At 33.5% G+C, this 27,281-nt stretch overlaps 1 protein-coding gene across 6 annotated transcripts in view; it reads right to left on the bottom strand.

Moving 5' to 3' along the window:
- Positions 1-27,281, bottom strand: part of LOC126733491 (ankyrin-3-like) — a 165,867-nt gene that overhangs the window by 13,081 nt on the left and 125,505 nt on the right. For all 6 annotated transcript variants that reach the window (XM_050436798.1, XM_050436817.1, XM_050436808.1 and 3 more), the window contains 2 exons: positions 8,995-9,154; positions 3,398-3,746 (listed from right to left, as the gene is read on the bottom strand). In XM_050436798.1, the coding sequence (XP_050292755.1) occupies positions 3,398-3,746; positions 8,995-9,154 (509 nt within the window). The remainder of the gene's footprint in view (positions 1-3,397; positions 3,747-8,994; positions 9,155-27,281) is intronic.

The following is a 27,281-nucleotide window of genomic DNA, read 5'->3' as shown; positions in this document are numbered from 1 at the left end:
ATAAACTAAGTAGGCGGTTTCATGCTAGTGTTCTACAGATCGCTCGAATTATGGTCACAATTCCTTTTCACAAAGAATTTATATTTCCTTATCAAAGATTTAGTAATGTGATATATTATTTATTTTTCTGGAAAATATCCGGCGGTTAAGCCCGTTGATAAATATATAGCGTGGAGCATCGAAAACGAAACAGAGGGCACTGGTAGTTAATTTTTTTTTGGAAAAACACTCAGACCCGTCGATTTTATTTTCGAGGGGGACACGAGTTAGGTGAAAAATCACGTTCACGCAAAAAACATGAGCAACCCCCTGGGCGGGGGTGACGCTACCGCTAAAATCTTAAATGGAAGGGGAGGTCGAGTGTTACCTTACTTTAAAGATATTTCAATTCCCTTAATAATAATGTAAAATGTATTAACATCCAGTAGTTTTGGTGATTTATTGATTTAAGTAAACTTTAATAGTTACATAAAATTAGTTTGTACTACGTTCAGAAACAATTTTAGTAAAAGTGCTTTTCTTCTGTATGCTTATGACTTCTTTATCATTTTGTTGTTGAAAATACCGATTGGAGCGTTTTTTGTGGCGAAAAAAATTGTTTATTAAAGAAAGATAAGAAGTAAATGTCTTGTACTTATTATAAATAGGAATTTAGTACATAGTTTGCGATTGTTTCGATCAAAGTTGCTAAAATACCTCATAATGCTTAATACTTAAATTAACCCTGGTATATTCAACGGCAGGAAGGGTTGAAATTATAAAAAATATTTTTCGCAAATGTGTGTTATTAGAATAGGACAAGTATTTAATGAACGACATGAGAACAGTAACGTGTATTGAAAATATGTTCTAGAACTTATACGTAGCTAAATTTCGATAAACTGGATAAGCCGCCAATAAAAAATGCAACATTGAAAATCCCATAAAAAATGAAGCAACAGAAGTGGAGGTTTATCATACGTTAAGTATCCACAAATTGGATACTGTGTGTGGTGTTAGTCGATGTAGTATCCAACGGATGCTCGAGTTTTTATCCGTATAAAATTCACCTGGTACAAGAACTGAATGATGACGATTTTGATCGGCGATTAAATTTTTGTGAAAATATGAGTGAACAAATTATAAACGATGAACATTTTCTATTCAACACTTGCTTTTCCGACAAAGATTCCTTTTTTTAAACGACGTAGTAAATCGTCATAACTGCTGATATTGGGCCGATTCTAATCCCAGAATAATTTATCATGAGGTACATCACACACCGCAGCCACAAAAATTAAATGTTTGGGCTGTTATGTTTGGCGATCATTTAGTTGGTGCCTTTTTCTTACCTGGAAATTTGACGGGGGAAATATATTTGCAATTACTGGAAGACGTCAAAGATTCTGAATTAACTGCCATAATTGAAAATCAGAATGATCATCGGAACATTGCGAATAGGTTGATTTCCATCAGGATGGTGCCCCAGCACATACCTATTATACGTGTTCGAGAATATTTAGATCAGACGTTTCCAGATCGATGGATTGGTAGAAGAGGTGTCATTGAATGGCCCCCAGGATTACCAGATTTATCACGATTGGATTTCTGTTTGTGGGGTTACTTAAAAAGCAAAATCTATGTTACTCAACCAACATCGTTTGATGATTTACGGTAAAGAATTCTGAATGAGTGGCTTCAAATTACTCCTCAAATACTGCAAAATATGCGACAACTTTTTGAGCAAAATCTTTATTACTCCATGGAGAGTCATGGTGGACATTTCCAACATTAACTCGCCTGTCGGGACAGTTTATTCTTTATCTTCAAACTGCTTTCCTGCCAAATGTATTGATCTCCCCTAATGATGAATGATGATGTAAAGGGTGTCCCAATAAGAGCGCACGTTTTAATTGGTAAATAAAAGTCATAATTTATTTTAAACTGAGTATTATTTATATTTTAATGTAAAGCTAATACGCTGCAATTAAACGTGAAAAATAATATATGGCAAATGGCCGCCTCGACTTTTGTGACAGACTCTTATTCGATTTGAGAAATTTTCAATTACATTTTCACATAATTGCGGCCCAATTTCGCTAATAATACGTCTAATTTCGTTTTTCAACTGTGGAATTGTTGTTGGGTTATTAGCGTACCTATACGAGGGATTTTAAAAAACCCCAAAAAAAAAAGTCACAAGGCGTTAAATCGCATGATCTTGCGGGCCAGTTCTGGTCTCCATTCCGTGAAATGACACGACCGGGAAACTTTCTTTGCAACAATTGAATTGCTTCACGTGTAGTGTGATATGTCGCACCATCCTATTGGTACCACATACCGCCCGTATCCATACCATCCAATTGAGGCCATAAAAACTCAGTGAGCATATTCCATAGCGTTCGCTGTTCACGGTAACTGCATTTTCAGCCTCGTCCTCTAAGAAGTACGGTCCAATTACTCCACCTGTCCAAAGTCCGCACCAAACAGTGACTCTTCATGGATTCATTTTCTTCACATAAATGGCTCTAGAATTTTCTTCGCCCCAAATTCGGCAATTTTGTTTATTAACAAAGCCATTAAGGTGAAAGTGTGCCTCATCGGTAAACAAAATTTTTTTCGAAAAATCGACATCCATTTGTTGTTTTTGCAATACCCAAGAAGAAAATGCACGGCGCGTCGCATGGTCCACTGGCTTTAATTCTTGGGTCAATTGAATCTTATAGGCATGTAAATGAAGATCTTTTGTTAGAATTCGGTCGGTAGTGCTCTTCGAAATGTGCAACTGCTGTGCACGATGACGGATAGATGTTCCCGGATTCTCGCCAACACTTTCACGCACTGCGGCAATATTTTCAACAGAACGGCTAGTACGGTGACGCACTGGTGTCTTTACATCCACGACAGAACCATTTTGTTCAAATTTATCAATTAGTCTTTGGACGGTCGTGTGATTTGGTGCATCGTGTCGACCAAAAATGCCCCGCAATTTACGAACTGTTTCCGCAAAACATTCTCCATATTTGTAGTGTGTTTTAACAATAATAATTCGTTGTTCGACCGTATATCGTTCCATGGCTACTAATCGCAAACTGTTTACATTATTCTTTTCAGTTTTTTTTTTGACATACTGCGATGAAAAAAGAATGCTGCGCAATTCAAAACGTGCGTTCTTATTGGGACACCCTTTATTAGTTTTATTTAAGCTTTAAATCAATAAATCTCCAAAACTACTGATTTGAAGTACATGAATTTTACATCATTATAAAGAGAATTGAAAGACCTTTAAAATAAGACATCACTCGAGCATTTTTCCAAAAGAAAACTGAACTTCCATTAAATGCCTCTATTTCGTTTTCGATGCGCCATACTGTATAAATAGACAAATAAATCAATATCTCTCGGAATTGTGTCTTACCTTGGCTTCCCTCATAAACAAACAGCGTCCAACAGCTTCTGCGTGTTGATCCTTCACCCTTACAGAGAATGGAAGTCTGTTCTCCCTAAAGGCTCTAAACGAAAACTGTAATTGCTCCCCACTCTTGGTGATCGGTACCAAGTTGCCGGCAAACTCGATGTACTGTGGTTTACCCTCCAGTACTTCTACTTCACGACTTTTGGCCACTTCGGTGAAATGTTCCTGGTGCTCCAGAGTTTTATCCTCCTTGTCGTCGGTCATGCAAAATACCCTCAGTCTTGCTTCTAGTGGGTCGACGCGTTTCGCGAATACTACGAATTTCGCCATGAATGGCACGTGAATGGCCTCCCTAAGATAAAACGGGGAATTTGTATGAGCTAATTGCACTTAGATCTTGAAGAGGGTAAAAAACAAGTTTGATAAAAGTTAAAGACTACACAATAAGGATGTCACAAACATTTTTGAAATCGCACCATTGGTTAGGGCGAAATTTCGAATTCAAAACAATGATGGACGCGCCAGATAAATAAAAATAGATATAAAAGTTACTGTTTTTTTAATAGCTTTTTTCTTGCACGAGGTGAAAAATATAAGTAAAATAAAAATCAAATTTCTTTAAAAAAATATTGGTGATGGGCCAGGCAAATAAAAAACTTAAATACCCAACCTATGGTTGGTGTATACATACAGTGTACTCCGTCTATAACGTACATGGGATGTAACGTACTTCCGGTTATTACGTACTTATAATTCGGAACTCGCCCAAATAGTCTTGTCATTTTACTGGATATAACGTACTAACTAAAATTTTAACTTAATTTTTTAATATTTTTGCCCGATTGACAGTAATTTTCCGGTTGTAACGTACAAAGGTACGTTATAAGCAGAGTAATTTTCCACCTTTGTCGGGGATTCCCATTAATCGATACTGAGAAGTTTCTCTGTCGTCGCGCGTTGGCACCGAGGCCGCCGGGGATTTCCAGTTCTCGACTCTGAGAATTTTTATAGACCATTTGATGATAGAACAAATGAGATGACCGGTAGTCTTAGATTGGACATTGCGTGTTATTGTGCGAATGCGGGTTTTAGCAGTTTTTTTGGTAAAATGACGGATAAGCGCAGAGCTATAAATTTGAAAGAAAAAATAGACATCATGAAAAGTATTGAAAGTGGCATTAACAAATCGGAAATTGCGAGAAGAAAAAATATGGCAAAAACAACAGTTTCTACAATTTGGAGCAATCGTGAAAAAATCAAGCAAGCAAGTGAAAATAAATCGCAAAGAATTAAGAAAATTAGGAATCCCGTACGCCCAGATGTGGATCAAGCTCTTATTCGATGGTTTGAGGTGAGAAGAACCGAAAATATTCCTATAAGTGGACCACTTTTAAAAGCAAAAGCGGAAGATTAAGGAAGATCTAAGGGATTACACGGTGGAGATTTTAAGTGCTCTACGGGTTGGCTCGAGCGTTTTAAAGTTCGTCACAACATCAATGTCGGCAAAGTGTCCGGTGAAGCAGGAGATGTTAGCAGGGAAGCTGTGGTGAACTGGTTAACCGAGAAATGCCCAGGTATTGCACAAAATTACAGCTGTGAAGATATTTTTAATGGGGATGGGACCGGACTATTTTACAAGATGACTCCAGACCGTACACTGAAATTTAGAGGAGAAAAGTGTGTGGGAGGCAAACAATCAAAGCTAAGATACACCGTTTGGGTTTGTGCAAATTTTCACAGGTAGTGAAAAATGTAAATTTCTTGTCATTGGTAAATACGAACGACCGAGGTGCACGAAAAATATTAAAAACCTGCCTGTTATTTATAAATCGAATATACGTGCATGGATGACTTCAGACATTTTTATTAATTATTTGAAAGAGTGGGATGAAAAACTAAGACGTCTGAAAATAAAAAAATTTGGTTCTAGTGGACAATTGTGCAGCTCATTCAAAGAATGTAGATCTGATAAATATCAGATTAGAATTTTTGCCTCCCAATTGCACTTCTGTCATACAACCAATGGATCAAGGCATAATAAAATGCCTGAAAACCTATTACCGTAGATATTTTATGTATCGCCTAATTCAAGCATTGGATAGTGAGGAAACGTTCAATCTAACAATTCTAGACTCGATAAAAATAATTGCGAAATCTTGGAATGAGGTTTCACAAAAAACGATTCAAAACTGCTTTCGACATGCTGGTCTAGTGAAATCGATCGAGGAGTTTGATTCAGATGATGACTTGCCTCTGAATCAGTGGTACGAAAAATATAAAAGTGTTGATGATGATGATGATGACTGGATATTCCGCTAAGTTATTGGTTGCAAAATCACTGCCAAGACGTAACTACTCTAGAAAAATATCTTCCTGAACTAGATAATTTTACGACCATCGACGATAATCTGGTAGCAATGGAGACCTTAACGGATTGCGACATTATTGCCGAAGTTATAGAATCAAACTGTTCAACGAATGATTTAAGTTCCGATAACGAAAGCGGCGATGATGATGGACCAGTGAACGAACCCATTCCAAGTTATTGTGAAGCACTTTGTGCAATTAAAACTGTTACGAATTTCTTACAATATACTGATTACGGATCTGATGATACAATTTTACAAGCCTCGTTGAAAGTTGAGAAGCACATCGAGAATTTCAAATTGTGTAAAAAAAAATCAGCAAACAAAAATAACACGTTATTTTTTTGAAAAATCGTAACTAATAAATAGTACAGATTTATTTTGATTACATATATATGTATCCTATTTCAATGTTATATGTTACATATTAATATTATATCTTTTTTGTATTTAATACTTAGAATATATTTTTTGTTAATTTAATCCTTTAGTTAAAACAAATAAATCTTTACATATTTATTTTTATGGGTTTCTTTTATACCGTACCTCCGGTTATAAAGTACTAATTTTATTCACCCTAGAGGGTACGTTATAACCGGAGTTCACTATATATGGCAAATGCGCCTGAAAAATAAAAAATCTTACAATATCCAGTTAACTATTTTTTTTTTAGATCTAACAAATAACGTAGGGGATGTGAAGTAGAAGGTAATTTTTTTAGACATCGGTGAATGCACCAGACAAAAAAAAATTTGAATGCAGCTATTTCCCAAGATTTTTATTTTCGGCAAAAATTATATAGGGAAACATGGCCTAAAACTCAAAATTGTTCGAAATATTGGGAAATGCACCGGGCAAATAACAAATGAAAAAGGCCCATTCAATAAATTCTTTCAGATTTTTTCGACAAAAAAAAATTACTTAGGAAACTGTGAAGTAAAAGTAAAAATTGTAGGAAATAATAGTGAGTGCGCTCGGAAAATATAAAATCTTAAGTTTCCAGTTAACTAATTTTTTTTTTAGATTGAATAATGTGAAGTAGAAACTACATTTTATATAGAATATTTTTTACATAATACATACGAGTAGAAAGAAAATAAAACACAACTATTTTCTAAGATTTTTATTTTCGGCAAAAATTACACAGGAGAACATGGAGTAAAACTTAAATTTGTTCGAAATATTGGTGAATGCACAGGAAAAATAAAAAATCAAAACGACTCAATTAACGCGAATTTTTTCAGATTATTAAAAAATGATATCGGGGCACATTTCTTATGCAGTAAAGGACAAGTTTTTTAGAAATATCGGTAAATGCACCAGGCCAGGATTTTTATTTTTAAATTTTGATTGGCAACAATTCTACAGGGAAACATGGATTAAAACTCAAAATTGTTCGAAATAGTGATAAATCCACCAGGCAAATATATTTTTTCAGTACCCAGTTAACTCATTCCATAGATTTTTTTGGCAGAAATTAATTATTCATAAATAATAACAAAAATTACGTAGGGAAAAGTCAATATTATTGAAAATATTGGTGAATATGCCAGGCAAATAAAAAAATGTAAATAACTAGTTAACTAATTTCTCAGATTATTTTGCTAAAAATAATAAAAAATTACATAGAGGAATTCACGTTCCTCTATGTAATTTTTGATGTGACTGTCAAATTTTTTCGAAGTAATGGTGCATACACCAGGAAATAAAAATAAATATAAGTACTTAATCCTTTAAATATCATGCTTTCTTCCTAAGTAGAAAAAGATATTTCTTTTAAAATGTTGTAGGAGAAACCCGACGCACCATTCCCAATAAAAAAAGGGTTGAAGAAAATCTTAAAAAAGTCCAGTGTTAAAAATAAAAAAAATAAAAAATTACTTTTAACACTGGCTTCGAAAGGAATAGTTAGTTTTCGTCATTTCATCAAAACTAAAATTTGTAGGAATAATGATGGAGGCACCCGGTGAATAATGAAGAAAACCACCTATTTTTAAATTATATACGTAGTATGTTATACTCGTTTGGATTTGGGATTCAGCATGTCGCGTCGTTTTTTTGTCCAAAATCTTTTTAATTTTTTTTTATTGCATAACGACAGCCCTATTCATGCGCCGAGGGTTGTTTGTGTTAGATTTTCTGGGCGTTGCCTTTCGGAGATGTTTGGGTCGCGTGGCGAGGGAACGGCAAAAAGTAAAACCCAGCCATCGAGGGTACTACTTTAAAAAGATTATTGAATCGTATTTAATTTGTGTTGAAGTGGTTTTTTTTTTTAAGATTTTCTACAGGTTAGTAAATTTAAAACTTATTAGTTTGTTTTTTTTATTGGCAATGTGTAAATATATTTTTATTAATGTTTATAAATTTAATATTTTGCGTGAATAGGAGGAAATAACTTATGCATGTATTTATCTAAAATTGTTTCATGCTGAAGAGAAAATAAATATTTAAAGTGGTCGACTGAGATAATTTATTTACTGAATTTTAAGTATATTTTCGAAATTAGTTTTTTTTAATTATTTGTGTGTTTCAAAAGTAAGTTAGAGCCTTGTTGAATCTTACTAACATTTCGACCCTGACTGGGTGAATATTCAGACGTAAATCATACCACAGATAAATAAATATATGTTTCGCGAATTTGTCCGTCTATCTGTGATAATACCTAGAATTCACTCAACTATTCAACTCATAGCTGGGTAGCCTCCCGTATGGGACCTCAGTACCTTCTAGTGATGGCTGGATAACTAACCCAACTCTCTTCAGTTTTAAATGAATAGTATGTATGAGGAATTAGAAAGGAACAGTAAATAAATTATCTTTATTTTTTTTTTGTAACCGAAGGAAGAACTCATTACTCAGCATGATTCGATTTTTAGGGAATTGAGATCGAGGGTTTCTCTGCCGTGCTCTTTCCCCTCGTGAATTCCAGGCTGAGTACGGCATTATTTTTTTTACATAAATAAACTAAGTAGGTGTATTATCAAGTCTGCATTTTCTTTAATACAATCCTTATAATTCAAATTTCCCTAATTTTTGTCTTGTCAAGCGCATCCGAGGTAAGTAAAAGAGAGAGTGATTCTGTTAAAAACACAACGTAGGGAGGGTATTGGTTTCTTATTTATTTATTTTTTTTTCGTTCGATCTCTCTTATTTATTTAAAAAAAAACTTATCTCATCCATTCTTTATGGATGAACCTGGGTTTGTTATACTACAATAAGAAAAGTCACACTTACTTATATAGTTCGGTGGCCATTTTAGTAGCGTCGCTGATGTTTCTGCAATCCATAAGCCAAAACCTGGCAGAAACTGTCGTAGTAAACGAGACTACGTCATTCACGAAGGTCAAGGGCGTGGAACCAGTGACGTCCTCCCATTGGGCCCTCGTTGTCCCACCTTGTGATTTAAACAACGATCGTAAGACTTAATTATTTTATTACTAAATCTGGTTGTTTTTATTCATTGGAAACAATATCTTATAAACCTTTGAAGGGTTACATGCTGGGGAGAGGAAGAGGGGTGGCGCATGATATTTAAATAATTATCATCATCAGACGCACGAGCATTAATTTAGCATGCTTTTTTGGCGTTATGCTTACTGAAGGTACGTTTAGCTTAAGAGATAATTTTTTTTGTCGTATTGAAATTGACGTATAAGAAAATAATGGTGAATTCGTCAGGCAAATAAAAATTTCTGGATAAATTTGGCATTAATGATTTTTTTAGGTGTAGGGGTGACCGGGGTTGGTTGTTACAGGGGCTGGTTGTTACACTTAGTTTAAATCGCGCGCCAACATCGATGCGGCGCCATCACATCAATTGTCAATTCGTTGTGCGCCGGTAAACCGACCAGTGTAGTTCTGCTGTTCCATTGCTCATATTTATTCGATAAATGCAGTGTATGAGTCTTCTAACCTTAAAAGCAATTATTAGTTTACCGCGAATTTATTTTATCATTTTTCCTGTGGAAGTGGAATAGATTTGCTATATCGTAAGGAAATACATCTAAATGTAAGTAAAATTAATGTCCGGTAATTTCTTCTGATTAATAATAAGGTTAGGTTTCAGATGCTTCGTTTGCTAAAATATACGAACGGGGTTGGTTGTTATATCGTCAACGGGGTAATTTGTTACATTGTAACAACCAACCCCGAATTTGTTTCAACTACAATTCTTTGACGTTTTCATCTTGTTTGATAGGCGATAATATGAGAATTCAAAAGAAAAACCGAAAGGGGACGTATACCACTAGACACCTTTCGTAGTGCTGCAAAAGAAGTATTGGAAAATAAAAGATCTCTTGGGACGGTTGCTGAACAATATGGTGTAAATTTCATGACCCTGCAGAGATATTACAAAAAAATTAAAAATAAAGGTAAGTTTACTTTTACAGTTTGTTTAAACACCGTCAGGATGAGATTTTTTTTAATTTATAGAGCTAAATGATCCGGATCATACGGTTGGCTATTCAAGGAACCGTCAAATTTTATCTGATGCGATGGAAGCTGAGCTAGAGAAGTACTTAACAGAGTGTTCTAAAATGTATTTTGGTCTGTCAACCAAAGAAGTTCGAAGATTGGGTTTTGAATTGGCTATTAAGAACAACGTTGAAGTTCGTCAAGCTTGGCATGAAAACTCAATGGCCTCAGGAGACTGGTTATCTGGATTTCTTAAGCGTCATTCAAAGCTACCTTTGCGGACTCCCGAAGCAACCAGTCTGAGCAGAGCAACGAGCTTCAATCGGGAAAATGTATACAGATTTTTTGATCTATTGGAGGAAGTCATGGATAGGTACAAATTTGAATGCCAAGATATTTACAACGTAGATGAGACGGGGATTACTACGGTCCAAAAACCAGACAGAATAAGGGTGTAAAACAAGTGGGGAGTGTGACTTCTGTCGAAAGAGGTGCTTTAGTTACAATAGCCCTGGCTGTAAGTGCTAGTGGATATACAGTTCCTCCAATATTTATTTTCCCTAGAAAAAATTATAAAAGTTATTTTGTTGCATATGGCCCAAGCGGATGTATTGGAACTGCAAACAAATCAGGCTGGATGATCCAAGAGGACTTCGTCAAATTTCTTGAATATTTCATAAAGCATACAAGGTGTTCAAAAGAACGACCAGTTTTGTTAATCCTAGACAATCACGACTCACATCTTTCAATTAGAGGAATAGATATTTGTAGGCAAAATGGTGTTATAATTTTATCTCTACCTACACACTGTTCCCATAAACTTCAGCCCTTAGACAGGTTCGTCTATGGCCCACTGAAGAAATATGTTAATAGTTTGTGCGACTGCTGGTTAAAAAACAATCCCGGCAAAACCATGTCAATCTACGACATACTGGTACTGGTATTGTGCGTGATGCTCTACCATTAGCAGCGACACCAAAGAATATTCAGTCAGGTTTTCGAGTTGCAGGAATATATCCATTGAATAGGCACATCTTTAATGATGATGAATTCCTCTCTAGTTCTGTAACTGATCGCCCTGATCCTGTCATTATCAAAGAAAATGATAATAATCCTCCTGGAAATGAAGAAACTGTTATAGAGAAGCCAATAAATAATATTGAAACCTCCAGAGATGGCTTAAAAACGCCTGACCCTAAGGAATTTGAAGTTGTTGCAGTTTCAAAATCCCCTACTACTTCAAATATCCCGCCGTCTTTTACCCCTAATTCCAAACCTAACATCCTCCAAATACCAACTAGAGTTGAGTCGCTGAAGCCTGGTTCTTCACATGATATATAGCCGAAGCCTGGTTATTCACGTGATATATCGCCGAGGCCTGATTGTTCACAGGATACCAAAAGTAATACGCTCTATTTTAGCCCTTCAGATATACGTCCATTTCCAAAAGCTGGAATTCGTAAAACTAATTTCAGAGGTCGTAAACGGCGCAAAGCCGCTATCCTAACCGATACTCCGAACAAAACAGAACTTGAATTGGAAGAAGAAAAACGAAATGCCAGAAAAAAGAAACAAGAGTTAAAAATTATCAGAGTTAAGAAGAATCTTACAGGAAACAAAAGGAAAACAAATAAAAAAGTGTAAAAAACCTGCTGAAGGCGAATCGAGTGGTGATGAAGATGACCCCTTTTGCTTGGTTTGCTTTGGACTTTATTCAAAATCAAAGCCGGCTGAAGAATGGATCAGATGTACCAAATGTCACCAATGGGCAATGTATCAACTGTGACTCAGATGACGATGCTTAATGGTGTAACAACCAACCCGAAGGATATAACAACCAACCCCGTTACGGGGTTGGTTGTTACATTTGTCATTACTTGTTATAACCATTGACAGTTTATTTTGTGTTTGATATATATTTATTTTGCATTATTTGTTAGTTACAGAAAAGTATAAGCTAAATAAAACTATTATAAGATGTTCATAAAAATTCAATAAAATAAAATTACAAGTATTTTTCTTAAAATTGTAACAACCAACCCCGGTCTCCCCTATATAAAGCGATTTTCTGGGACCAAAAGAAAAATTCATTTAGCCAATTTTTCCATAATTCAGATAAAAGCTTAGAACATTGAATGCCTAGGATAAGCTAGAGATGCAAATCACTCAGGCAATGATGTCAAATTGATTTTCCAATTATTCTTAATTCAATGAATATTTTTTTAATGTACATATTGTATTTTGTAACAGCTTAAAAAAGTATTTTGTTAATTTTTTCGCCTCCGTGTTTTTTTATTTAAATATATGCCTATATTATTTCTTTAAAGTAAAAAAAAGTCGTTTGAAACCACTACTACCCATTGGAAAATAATATATTGATTTCATGGAAAATCACAAAAACTTGTGTGTGTTTTTTGTAATTTGTATTGTTTGTGTAATTTGTCTCTCTTCTCTTATATTTGGAAAATTAATGAATCTGTCAGCAGGTGATTGTCAATAATTTCAGTAATTTTATGGATCCAATGACTTGCAGTAGTTTCGCTAATTCCAAAATTAAAATCTTGTTCAAGGCTTCTTTTGTAACAATATGTGGCATAAAATCTTGACATACTCAAGCTGCCCATTCAATGGTAACTCGACATCCTGTGCCTCTTTTATTAAGAGAAGGTTGTGGAAAATAGGGTCGAATTAGATCTATTAGTTATTGTGTATAAGAAAATTTTATATTTTTATTTGTATATCATGAAAATTTTTCATGATATACAAATAAAAACCTGGCATAACTATTGACAAACAATCAATGAAACAAATACGAGGGTGGTCCCAGAAGTACCCGGCCTGACCTAGAGATGTCGGTAGTAGTTTGAAAAATATCAGTGTATTAGAAAGTATACAATCTATAAAGCATATTATGTTTCAAGTTTGAAGACGCCACGTTGTTAAGTATTTGTTTGGCAGCCATCAACAGTGAAAGTTCAGTTCAGTTCAGTGAATTTGTGAAAATGGAGAAAATTGGTCATCGTTATGTGATACAATAGTTTTATTTGAAAGGCCTCAGCCCAACCAATATAAAAGCTGAACTGGATTCTACTCTGGGTGAGTCTGCTCCTTCGTTAACAACAGTAAAATATTAGGTAGCAGAGTTTAAACGAGGCCGTACGAGCTGCCAAGACGAGCATGACAGTGGTCGACCAAATGAGCTGACGACTCCAGAAATTTTAAAGAAAATTCACAAAGCGGTACTGGATGATCGTCGACTGAAAGTGCGCGAGCTAGCATTTCAAAAAGTGCGGTACATCGCATATTAACTGAAAATTGTGACATGAGAAAGCTGTGTGCAAGATGGGTGCCGCGTTTGCTCACACTCGAGCAAAAACAGTGTCGTGAAGATGTTTCAATTGAGTGTTTAGCGAAATTTAATAGCAACAAAGTATAATTTTTGGTTGTTTCATAACCATGGATGAAACATGGGTCCATCACTTCACACCTGAGACAAAAGAACAGTCAAAACAATGGACTCAAAAGGGAGAACCGGCTCCAAAGAAGGCGAAAGCCGTTTCATCTGCAGGGAAGGTTATGGCGTCGGTTTTTTGGGATGCGCGAGGGATAATTTTCATTGACTATCTTGAAAAAGGTAAAACTATCAAGGGCGAGTATTATGCGAACTTATTGCAACGTTTGAGCGAAGAAATCAAGCAAAAACGGCCGCATTTGGTTAAGAAGAAAGTGTTGTTTTATCAAGACAATGCACCAGCTCACAAATCCGTTATTGCAATGGCCAAAATTAACGAATTAAAGTTTTAATTGTTACCTTATGCACCCTATTCGCCAGGTTTAGCCCCCTCAGATTATTTTCTGTTTCCAAACTTAAAAAACTGGCTCAGTGGTCAAAGATTTTCCAACAATGAAGAAGTGATGTTTGCAGTTAATGGTTATTTCGAGGCGCAAGACAGTTCTTATTATAAAAAGGGTATCGAACTTATAAAACATCGCTGGAAAAAGTGTATAGAGCTGAAAGAAAATTTTTTTCCAAAATTTTCGTGTTTTCTTTCTTGGATCAGGTACTTCTGGGACCATCCTCGTACGTTTAAAAAAGGATTCTGACACATTATGCACGTATTAAATAAGGAAGAAGATATATCGTTTGGTGCATACGAATACCCAAGCGTGTCGTCGACAAATCGTTAAAAAGTAGGCATTCCGCAAGACACTGAAAATTTTATTTAGAATCAGTCATATCGAGTAATCGTTTCGAATCGTAATTTTAGAATCCCAGTACTTTTATTTTCTATACCTTATTTTATTTATTTTCTATACCTTATTAGCAACCGACATATGCTGCGTTCTCGATTCGCCGGATATCGATCAGACGCTAAAGCCGCATATCCAGTGGCATTAACATTTGTAGCAACATTTGTAAACGTTTGCGAATATTGCAAGACGAAGTACCCACCGATCAGCACATGTTGTTTGAAATTGTTCACAAAGCAGTTTTGAGAGCGTTTGTCGCGTATCCAGGTCTTTTTTTATTTTGAGGAAAACCGAGAATAGAAAAATTGTAAAAATGGCCCCGTTAAGTAGAAAGAAACTTGCCGCCTGTGCTGCATTAGTATTTTGTGCACTAATACAAAAAGAAAAGAAGAAAAAAAGAAGGAAACATAGATTTTGGGTGTCTCATTTTTTAAAAACTAGTTTCTATGCAGCTGATTTCTGATATCAAAACTGACAGGAGTAGCTTATTCAAAAATTTTACTCGAGTTTCGCCAAGAGATTTTGATTTTCTGCTCTTAAGAATTTCTCCAGAAATATCTAAAATTGACACGAACTATAGAGAGTGCGTCTCTGCCGAAATTAGACTGGCCATAACACTTCGCTTTCTAGCGGCAGGAGATTCCTATGCCAGTCTTATGTACCTCTTCAGAGTTTCGAAGCAGCTCATTTCTAGAATAATTCCTGAAGTATGTGCCGCCATCATGAAAGCATTAGCGAGCTATGTAAATATTTATTTTTCTACAAACATAGAATATCGCGTCTCTACTGAAATCAGGCAGAAATCCACAAACAAGTCAAATCCTTTGAAGTTACCGACTTTTCGCGAAACAGTGACAAACGTCTGCAAACGTTTGCAAATGTGAGTGACCGATGTATCCACCGGATAAACATCGTGGTTATAAACGATTGCAAATGTTTCTAAACGTTCCGTTTGTCAGGTGGATACGCGGCTTAACATTACACAAATTATTTCTGTGTTTACTGGTAAGCGAAAAATTTGCCAGATTATAATAATATACTTTATTGCACATTTTTATTATTTTCCTAAATAAATTGAAGAGAAAAAGCTCAAATTTGGTGTCCAATATTCAATAGAGACTTCGCAAATATGTTATTTGTGTAAGGATGAGAGGTTGAGAGCTAGCTCCCCTGTGAAAGCAACCACTACAGGCTCCTTTATCATATTTAAGCAAAAAGGAAATTTTTAATTCTAATATTAATGGAAAAAACGCACTGAAATCACCCAAAATATCATTTTAAATAATACAAATAATATACAAAAAGTTCCCTATCCAAACGTAAACGAGAAGAGTTGCCAAATACCTCTTAATTATCCAGAAAATATTTCCGGGTAAAATTTATAGGGTTGCCATTCTGTGTGGAAATTTTTGTGTGAAAAAAAGAAGTAAAAATACAAATATTAATTATTATTAGAGATTTGTGTAAATATAGTACAAAATAGTTTTGGTAATTAAAGGAACTTTACTCTTTCTTTTGCTTTATAATAAGGAATGCAATTATTCAATTTCTGATAATTACAATAATTTATTATATCACGTGTTCATTTGAAAACTTCCCACCACGGATTTATCGAAAACCATTGTTTAAAAAAAAAAGAAACCGAAATACGTCAAAAGGTTTGTTAAGGGGGATAACTTTCTAACCTAAAATTACTTCACCCCCTTTCACCCTCTTCCCCCCAGGGTCATCCCCTTAAAATTTTAAATGGCAAGGGGTATCGAGTAATAGCTTGTTTAAAAGGTCTTTCGAAGTCTTTTATTTTGAGGTTTGATTTTTTTAAATCGGTCTATTCGTTTTCGAGAAAATTAGAAAAATCTTTCTTTATCTTAATTTGTTCAGATAGAAAACAAAAACATGAAAATATCAGTTTTTATTTCAATAAGTGTTCAAAATGTTGCCCGTTAGGGTTTGCTAAATCTACAATTCGTTTATAATTTAAAACGGAAACTACCAACATAAACAGCAATTGGAAAAAAGTAAAGAACAACCTGAATTTTTTCCGCATTCTTTTCATCAACACAGATACCCTGGGCGAACTGTATTTATTCTTATACCTGCTTCGTTATTTATAGTTGCTAAGGAAAATAAAGAATTTATTTTGCCGTCAGTTACATTTGTGACAGTCTTGGAATAGTGAAAATTTATTTGTTGAATTGAAGATTTTGAAATTGAAGACTTCCAAACTGGTTTACACACCAGCCGAAAAAGTGGAAATTATTCTAATTTATGGTGCCCAAAATCAATGTGCTCGGCAAACTGCCATCACGTTTAATGCCAGACATCCGGAGAAGATAACTTCGCATAGGTATGTTTTGGATCTTGTTACTAAGTTTACTGAAACTGGATCTGTTGCAAATAAAAAACGCGATCATCGGCGAATTTTGGAAATAAATCTTAATACTTCATTACGCAAAATTGTGGCTGCCACTGGTATTTCATTAGGCTCTGTTCACACAGTTACCAAACTTCATAAATTTCATGCATTCAAAATGAAAATATTGCAAGAGTTCATCGAAGACGATTTCGATAGGCAAGTTGAGTTTTGTGAAAAAATGACTGAAGCTAATATACTATTCAGGTAAAGAATATCTGCTTCAGCGATGAATTTTATCTAAATGGATTTGTTAATAAGCATAATTACTGTAGATATTGGAGCAATGAAAATCCTCATGCATTTGTAGAAGGGCATACCCAAACGATCTCATATGAGATCGTTTATTCTGTGCCCAGTACCCTCAAAAAAATAATGTATGGCAGGCATTTTAGGAAATAAAGTGATTTGGCCATTATTTATTAACGGAAATTTAAATGGAGACATTTGGATATGTTGGAAAATACCATCAATCCGCTTATCACTGAATCCATTGAAAACCAAATCGATGATGATGGAAACCCTATACTTGATGAGGCTGAAATATATTTCCAGCAAGACGGCGCTCCTCCTCACTATGTTCTTCCTGTTCGGCAATGGCTAGACGACGAGCTTCCAGATAAATGGGTAGGGCGAAGGGGGCCTATAGAATGGCCTGCTAGATCTCCTTAATTCTCCTTGAACACTTATTGAAATAAAAACTGTTTTCAATTTTCATGTTTTTGTTTTCTATCTGAACAAATTAAGATAAACAAAGATTTTTCTTATTTTCTTGAAAACGAATGGACCGATTTAAAAAAATCAAACGTCAAAATAAAAGACTTTGAAAGACCTTTTAAACAAGCTATTATTCGATACCCCTTGCCATTTAAAATTTGTAAGGGGATGACCCTGGGGGGCAATGGGTGAAAGGGGGTGAAGTAATTTTTGGTTAGAAAGTTGTCCCCCTTGACAAACCTTTTAACGTATTTCGGCGTTTTTTTTAAACAGTGGTTTTCGATAAATCCGTGGTGGGAAGTTTTCAAATGAACACCCTGTATATAAAATAACTCAATCTAATATCCCCATTCTATTCTATTCTAATGCATACAATGTTCTAAGGATAAAAGCTTTCCAAAGCTAGAATTAACATTTTCGTTTCAGATTTCGCATTTTTCATCGGTGTGCATGATTTTAGAGGAGGACAATAATAGGTTCGTAAGTAATAAGAAGTAAAATCATACTAGCGTAGCTAATGCGACTTTGACACCATTAAACTGATGAATCTACAACTAAAGCCTTTCTAAGTTCTTTAAGATCCTTCAAAGATAAAAAATCAAACATTAGTTTACATTGTAATAATAATCAGGTAATATTTATTTTCAAAAAAAATGCGAATGAATGTTTGAAATTTAAAAGTTATAAAAAATAATGGCGACGGCGCCGGACGAATAAAAGAGAACGTTGGTTATTTTAATATTTTATATGTTTTCTTGAAGAGGAAGCTTGCTTATGCATAAAAATTAGAAAAAGACATAAACGGGTTAGTAAGTAATAAAAGGTGAAATCAAATTAGTCTAGAAATTTCGACTTTCGTGAAGCCCTTGACATCATAAAACTGACGAATGTACAATAGAAGTTTTTTCATAAAGAAACTTATTAAGTGTCATATAAAATAAATAAAAACGTAACATTAGTCCTTATTGTAATAATTAGACATAATTTTTTTTTGTCAAAAACATGCTGAAAAATTTTTTGCAATCGGTGATTTGAGAGTCTTAAAAAATAATGGCGAAGGTGCACTCCGAAATTTTAAAAAATTCTTATATATTTCTATATTTTATTGTTTTATTCTTGGGGTAGGATAGAGGAAGTTAGCAAATCGATCTACATAAAAGTTGAAAAAGGAGAATAATGGGTTCATAAGTAATAAAAAGTGAAATTGTAGTAGTGTTAATATTTTGACTTAAGTGAAGCCGTGGATATAGAAATTTTAAAAAATTCTTATATATTTCTATATTTTATTGTTTTATTCTTGGGGTAGGATAGAGGAAGTTAGCAAATCGATCTACATAAAAGTTGAAAAAGGAGAATAATGGGTTCATAAGTAATAAAAAGTGAAATTGTAGTAGTGTTAATATTTTGACTTAAGTGAAGCCGTGGATATAATCAAACTGATGGATTCAGTAAATTCTTAAAATCCTCATATGAGTTCTTATTTATCAAATTTATACGGGTGATTAAACCACTTTAGCGGCTAAACCGGTTTAGAGATAATTCAGTTTGGCTTGTGTTTACATGAGAGGATTAACAAAGGGATTCCACCTCAAGATTAAACCGCTTTGCCAAATTGCCAACCTAGGAATTAAAAAAATAAAATAAAAGGTTGAGCTGACTAGTTAATTTATTACTTGAAAACTTGATTAGTTTAATAAGTGATACCAAAACGATTTGGCAAACAATTAACATCTATACTCTATTTCAGAAGTGTATAGAGCAATAAACTGGGGAATTCCGTTCTGTTTGGCTACATTTCGTGGTAGTTCATAGGCGCAGGTACTTATAATATTTATGAATTTAATTTTCACGGAATAAATGCCTTTATTTTGAAAGAGATTAAATACTAAATAAATACTTTTAATCCTTTTGTATAGGTACCTATCTTTTAACGCTTTGTAACATGCAAAAATGGGGTCAGGTAATATATACAGACTATAAATACTTTTAAATCATATTTTAAACGTTAGTAGTCACTGCTACGCTGTAGTGTAATCACAATATTATTATCCCAATATTTAAAAAATTGAGGTATTCAGTCCAACGAAAAGATGTACTAAAAATTCTCGACTATCGCTGAGTGAAAAAGTTATTATTTTAAATGTACATGATTGCATAAAACACGATTACCCTAGTTTTACTGTGCAAGAAATTGTTGAAAAATGTTCTCGAATGAGTGGAATTGGAAAGTCCACCATTTTCAAATTGTTGCGGGAAAGAAAAGTAGCAGGTCAAGTGGAATCTCCCAAGCAAAAGCCAGGACGACCTACAAAAGTCCTTGATGAAAATGCTAAATGTATAATTCGAAGAAAAGTTCACTCTTTTTATTTTAAAAAGGAAATACCCACCCTAGACAAAATTTTAATGGAGCTTGGCCGAGATGACAGTATTCCGTTGATAAGTAGAAAACTTTTATGGAAAACTTTAAAAAATATGGATTTTGCCTGGGAAAAGCATAACCGCAAAGCACTTTTACTGGAGAGCGACGAAATTGTTTGTTGGAGACGACAATACTTGAGAAGTATCAAGCAGTACCGCAGGGAGCAAAAGAAAGTTTTTTATCTTGATGAGACGTGGATTAACGAAGGTTATATAGTCCAAAAAATGTGGCAAGACAAAAATATAACCAGTGCTCGCCAAGCTTTCATAGAAGGCCTGTCTACGGGTATTAAAGTACCTTCGGGAAAAGGAAAAAGACTTATAATCACACATATTGGAAGCGAAGAGGGATTTTTAAAAGAAGGTCTGCTAACCTTTGAGTCGACTCGCACAGGAGATTCGAGTCTATTTCTGGTCGTTTTCGAGGACTATTTTGGTGAAATGATAACATTTCTTCCGGCTAATTCGGTGGTGGTTATGGATAACGCAAGCTATCATTCACGGCGAATAGAGAGGACGCCAACTTCAAGTTGGAGAAAGCAACAAATTATCGATTGGCTGACTGCAAAAGGTATTGCGTTTGAAGCAAATTTGATAAAAAAAGAACTGCTGGCAATAGCAAACTTACACAAAACTCGTTTCATGAAATACGCCGTGGAAGATATAGCCGAAAAATATAATATAACTGTACTGCGCTTACCGCTATATTTGCGAACTAAATCCTATAGAACTGATATGGGCGCAGGTAAAAGGATTTGTAGCAAGACAAAACACGACTTTTAAAATGAAAGATGTTAAGCTACTGTTTGATCAAGCCATTACGGAAGCGACACCAGAGAATTGGCGAAAAGCAGTCCAGCATGTAATTAAGCAAGAGGACAAAATGTGGGATCTTGACAACCTCATCGATCAGACAGTCGATCCTTTAATTATAATGTCAAGAGGTGATGACAATTCGTCAGATGACGAAGAAGACTACAATCTATTATAATTTAAAATTGTTATACACTGTTCAAAAAGTGCCAGATCCAAAAGTGACATTTTCAACTGTTTTACTCTACATATTATGTTCAATAAATTTGTGAAAAAAATATATTATTCCATTTAAATAAAAGTAACTTTCTAAAATAAAATAGCATTTAAGTACATTAATTATAAGGTAAAAAACAAGTCCCAGTTGCACGCCTTTGGCGAACCGTTTTCAATGTTTATCAGTGGGTAACAATGGGCAAAACTCATAAATTGACCCAAAACCGGGTGGCACTACCTGCAATCAACGAAAAGAAAGAATTTTACATTGAAACTAATACCCAACTAAGGTAGTGGCATAAAATATTGGTGGATCACCAGGTACCACTTTTGCATACCTAATGAGGTTTTATTGCTCTACACACTTCTGAAATAGAGTATAATCTTAAAAAATCTGTTTATTTATTTTTTTAAACCATTTGCACACTTGTGTTCGTAGCACTGGGAGTTAAATCGGTTGAGTGGTGACAGGTGTTTCTTCGGTAGTTTAAAGCGGTTTAAAACCGGATCATCCTTCATTCAAATCGGCTTAAACTAAACCGGTTTACAGGTGTACATGCGAATTATGTTAAACCGATTTCCACTAAACCACTTTAAGGTGCTCGTATAAACTCGGTAATTGTAATATTAAAGACGTAATATTTATTTCCAAAAAAAAATAAACAAAAAGTTTTCTGGAGTTGAGAAATCAACAATTCAAAAGTCTTAAAAAATAAGGCAAAGGGGAAACAAAGTTTAAAAAAAAAATTAGCTGTCATATGAAAGAAAAATACACAAGATTGTAATATGAGTTATTATTGTTATAATTATAGTTATAATAAATAGACATTTATTTTATAAAAAACAATGAATAAATGGTCAAATCGGTCATTCCAGATTCTTTAAAAAATAATGACAAATAAAAAACGTAAATTTAATTGCTTTTTCCTTAGGGGAAGATAGAGCTAGTTTATTCTAAGATTAGTGATAAGTCAAAAATTAAACGGGAAACGTAGAGTAAAAAAATGTGTAAGTAAAAAGGTGGTCTTTTAAGGAACTTGTGTGCAATATACATAAATGGGTCAATAAATCCAGGAAAAGATGAACCTTTTTTCTTCATTAAACTCTTAAGCTAAACGAAATAATAATAAATAGTAATAATAACCATATAGTGAAGCAATGCAGGAGTGCCAAGCATACAAAAAAGCTATCAAGCAACATATTCGTTAAATCCGGTTTCAGAAAAGACCAGTCCGGGGCAACTAACTTCCGAATTATTTTTTCGATATTCCCTTATTAATTAAACACCCTTGTCAACTTAAATATTGTACAGTACAGACCCTCAATAGTACATTTTGTATTATACATAATTTTTTCTGAGTATAAAATGTACTATTTTCAGTCCATATTGCACGACTGATCTGACCACACAGATGTAATCAAGTAAAACAAAAAAAAAGTAATTAAAATAAAAATGAAATAAAACTTATGCAGCAAATCTATGTTAAGGTGAGATATAATTGCAATATAATAATAATTCGTGATGTTTTTGTGACTGTTTAATCAAACAAAAAAAATTAAATAACCAAATAGAATGTATTACAACTAATAAAAAAGGCAAAATTAGACTTAGGTAGTAATATACACAGCTAATCGATTTCATACACTATATCTGGTAATTTTAGTGTAATTCGGGAGGATATGTGCCCTTTTTTAAAAAAAAAAGATCCAGATACACTCAAAAATTTCACTCAGAAATCAATTTTGTTCCCGAAAACTTATATCCTTCTCGAATTACACGCTATTCGAAACGGTACCAAATGCAATCGTTAAAAAAGAACCAAACTGAAGCCAAATCGGTCTCAAAAAACATATGAATCAGGAACAAAAATAAAAATGAACGTTCATCTCTCGCATTCCTATTTATAAGAAAAAAAAACATAGATTAAGATGAAAAATATAACAAATCAAAAAAAAATTATACTAGTAAGGGGGCAGCCCATATAATATATATAGTGTTAGTTAGTTACCTTTGAGAGATCTTTTCCGAAACACACCTGATTTGGCGGCACCCCGCGTGAAAATTTTAAACACCGCATTAGTTCTTCGATTGTTTTTTTTTTGTTGGAAAATTTAAACTTAAAGGGTAAATTTTCCATTATTTCAAATTACAAAATCATCCATAGAAAACTGTTGACTAATAGCTTAAAGACAGTTTTTCTACAAAAGACTTTGCGTAATGGTGTTATCACAAAAAGAAGACAACAAACAACAAACCAGTCTAAAAAGAAACCAGTGTGACATCAGAAATAAACAAAAAGCACGAGGATGGCAAACTTTCTAACTAACTATATATCAAATTTTTTTAAAACTTTTTTTAGCATAATATACATGCTTATCTAGTCTATCTATTAACTAGAGAATATTTTTTTCGAAATCTACCACCAATGCCATCTATAAACAGAAAAAGCTTCAGTGCTGCTCTGATCTCACTTTATACATATTCTTGTATAGAAAGCATCGGTACCACTCTAGCCACTATACTTTCTCTAAATGGCAAAACTTTACTTTATTTAGAGTTTACCCTGCTGAACTAAGTAACTAAAAGCTTGCCAACCCCTTGTCAAAAAAATATACCAAGGACAGCCAAACAGTTGAAGAAACACCCCTAGAAAGAGGTTCGTTCAAATGTTTGGGCGCAACACAACATCGACTCTTAAAAATTAAATGAAAATTAACAGTTTTACTTAAAACTGATAGGTTAAACTGAAATGTGGAGCACTTTTTTTCACAAATAACGAGTTAATTTGAAAGCCAGTGGATTTACAGTGGAACTCGAGAGGGCTTTTTTGCTCATTAAGCTCATTAAGTTTCATACAAAAAGTTATATAAATACAGTCCGGTTAATGAGTTTTTAAAATATTTGGATTCTTATGAAAGTTTTGATACCATTAACAATTATTCTCAAAAAACTAGGTAGATCTGCAGTAAAATTCATAAAAAACTTTTTTTTGTTAAGTAACTCATTAGCAGTCATATAAAATCATAATAATTTAACTAGTGTACTGAGTTCTTCGGATATTGTGACTTTTGTAAAGCCCTTGACACTGTCAAAATATTTTTTTAAAGTTATAAAGATACTTAAAAGCTGTAAAACTGGCGAATCTACAGTAAAACTTATAAAATCATTTTTATAAAGAATCGAATCTTATTAGGCTTTAAGTATATAAAACATAATTAATTAAAGTCATATTCTGGGTTCTTGAAATATTTAGATTCTTTATAAGTCTTTGACTTTTTAATTTTTTTTAGTAGGAAAAATACTTAAAATTCGGCTTTCAGTGACACTGAAAGGACACTTTTTTGTAAAGAAACTTATCAGCAGTCATATAAAATTAAAATATTTTAAATCATTATAAAAATACTTACATTTTTCCAAAATTGGTAGACCTACTTACAAACTTATAAGACACCTTTTGTAATAAAACTCATCAGCAGTCATATGAAACAATGAAACAATAATTAAAGTGAATTCTTCGAGATATTTCGAAATTTGTGGAGCCTTAGACACAATCAAGATTTTGTTTGAAATTAAAAACAGATAATAACTGAAAAAAAGTTAAATTTACAGTGGTTCTTGAATATTACTTTTTTGTGAGAAAACTCTTCAGCAGTAATGTAAAATAATAATAATAATAATTAAAATCATATTTTAACTTTCAAAAATATTTAGACTTTTGTCGAGCATTTGAGACTATAAATTTTTTTTTTTTAAATCATAAATAGCTCAAAAACTGGTAGACCGATAGTAAATCTTTTTGTAAGGCAGCAAAAGAGAATAAAAATAATGAAATTAGTTATATGAGTTTCCAAGATATTTCTGCTTTTATAAAGGTTTTGACACCGTCAAGATTTTTTCTGAAAAAGTTATAGAGTCACTTAACCCTAAAATTAATAGACCTAAATTGAAACTCAAAAGAAACCTTTTTATGAAGAAACTCATTAGCCCTGTTATAAGACATGAATTACTACAATCGTATTATGGGTTCTTAACATTTTTATATTATTCTGAAGCCTTTGACACTATCAAGTTTTTTTTCAAAAAACCATAAAAATACTTAAATAGCTCCAAAACAAATGGCAAATTTACAGTAAACTCATCAGCGTTTTGACTCAAATAATTAAAATCGTAAATTGAGTTTCTCGGAAATTTCGACTTTTGTGAAGCTTTTGATACTATCTATATGATTTTTTTGAAATAATAATAAAGACACTATTATAGTGTCAAAACTGGTAGATCAACAGTGAAACTCATAGAAAATACAGTGTACTCACGATGAAAGGAACCTACACTTAAGATTCAGGTTTTTTTTTCTTCTTTTATTTTTCGGACACGTCTATTCACATTGTTACTTGTGCGTTTTTTTTCAATACAATTTTCTATACAGAGTATCTCAAATAAAAACTATGACGTCATTTTACAATTCGACGATATATTCTGAATAATTTTTATATAGCATACCTAAGTATGCCTAAAATTAGCTGTTTTTAAATATGCACATTTCACCCAACAATCTCATCATCATCAATGCACATTTTCAATCATTTGCGGATCGGTTAGTCTAATTTCTTATCAAAATCTTTGCTTTAAATTATCGACATTACTCGTATTTGGTCTATTCACATAAACTTTAGACTTCAAATAGTCCCATAAGAAAAAATCTAATGGGTTTATATCCGGTGATCTTGGTGGCCACTCGGTACTCTTCGTCCAATCTATCTATTAGGAAACGTTGCATCAAGAAATTGTCGAACGGCGATGTCAAAATCAGAAAGTGCTCCGCTCCGTCGTGTATTCTGAATACAAAAAGTATTCAGAATATTTTTTCAGAATATTAGCTTAGAATTGAAAAACCTTATAATATACAGGGTGTTCTATTAAAAAAAATAATGTTAACACCATAGTTTCTACTTGAGGCACTCTGTATCGAACTATTTTCTTTGAAAAAATGCGCAAGTCACAATACTAATCTAAGATTGAATACACTAGAATAAGCATTGACTGCTTTGGATTGAGCCCAACATATACACAGGGGGCAGAGGGAATATTTTGTTGATAAACATGCTTAGTATTCCATGTTGCCAGTTATTACTCAATTTTAACAGAAGAAAATAAAGTGATTTAATAAATTATTATAATTAGCAGAAACTGAGTTGCATTTTTTATTATAAAGCAAAAGATAGAGTGAAACTCGTTTAATAATCAAAACTATTTGGTACTATATTTACACTAAACACTAATATTAATTAATAATTTTGATTTGGGTTCTTTAAATTACCAAATTTCCACACACAGCGGCAACGCTGTAGATTTTGCCCAGAAATATTCTCGCGGCAACTGCGCTCGTTGTTTACTTTTGGATGGTAGACCTTTCGTGCAGTATTAGTAGGATATTTTTAAAGGTTTTAGTGCGTTTTTTTTTAAATTAATATTAAGACTAAAAACTCTCTTTTTGCTGAAAAATGATGAATTCCAAAATATTAATAAAAATGTGTAATTAAGTATATTATTATAATATAGCAAATTTATTGCTTATTCGAACCCGAAATGCTGCAAAATTAATGTGCAAAAATGAAGGTAGTGTCTGGTCGATATCCAGCAACCAAATCGAGAACGCAGCATATGTCGTTTGCCTGCGACATTTTTATAGTCGGTACCATTGACTTAATAAATATACCATAGACTGCTAATGCATATGGCCACGATCCCCAAAAATGACCACTGCCTGGTGCCTGATGGCCGCCGTTTTTATAGTGGTTGTGTACTTTTGATGTTGGTCACTCTGAACATTTGTAGTGTTGCCAACAAAAAATATAATAAATAACGGTAATGAAGTTGACAACGCTGACGTTTGACGTGTGAGTATAGCGGATTGCCTAGTTTTTGGCGATTTGTAAACGACGCGACGCTTTGGTATATCGTCGGCAACAGGCGACATAGCTGCTTCCTTATTTAAACGTATTTGGTTCACTCTTTCTCAAAACCGAATTATGGGAATTATCTGTCTGTGTTGTTTATTTTTACTTTATAAATATATAAAAATATATATATATATATTTTGATTTTCATAGATGGTTGTATCTATTAATATGGAAGCACTGTATATAGAAGAAAAGTAAAAGTGGTAATAGTAAAAATTGAAAAAAATAAAAGTGTTTTTAACTAAATTTGTTAAGTAAATACAAGCAAAGACTTAAATTAAGATCATAATTTTCATGATATTAGGACTCTTAAGAT

This window comes from Anthonomus grandis, chromosome 1 (assembly GCF_022605725.1).
Source record: "Anthonomus grandis grandis chromosome 1, icAntGran1.3, whole genome shotgun sequence".
NCBI lineage: Eukaryota > Metazoa > Arthropoda > Insecta > Coleoptera > Curculionidae > Anthonomus > Anthonomus grandis.
Note: the sequence above shows the minus strand (reverse complement) of the source record. Positions and strands in the feature narration are given on the sequence as shown.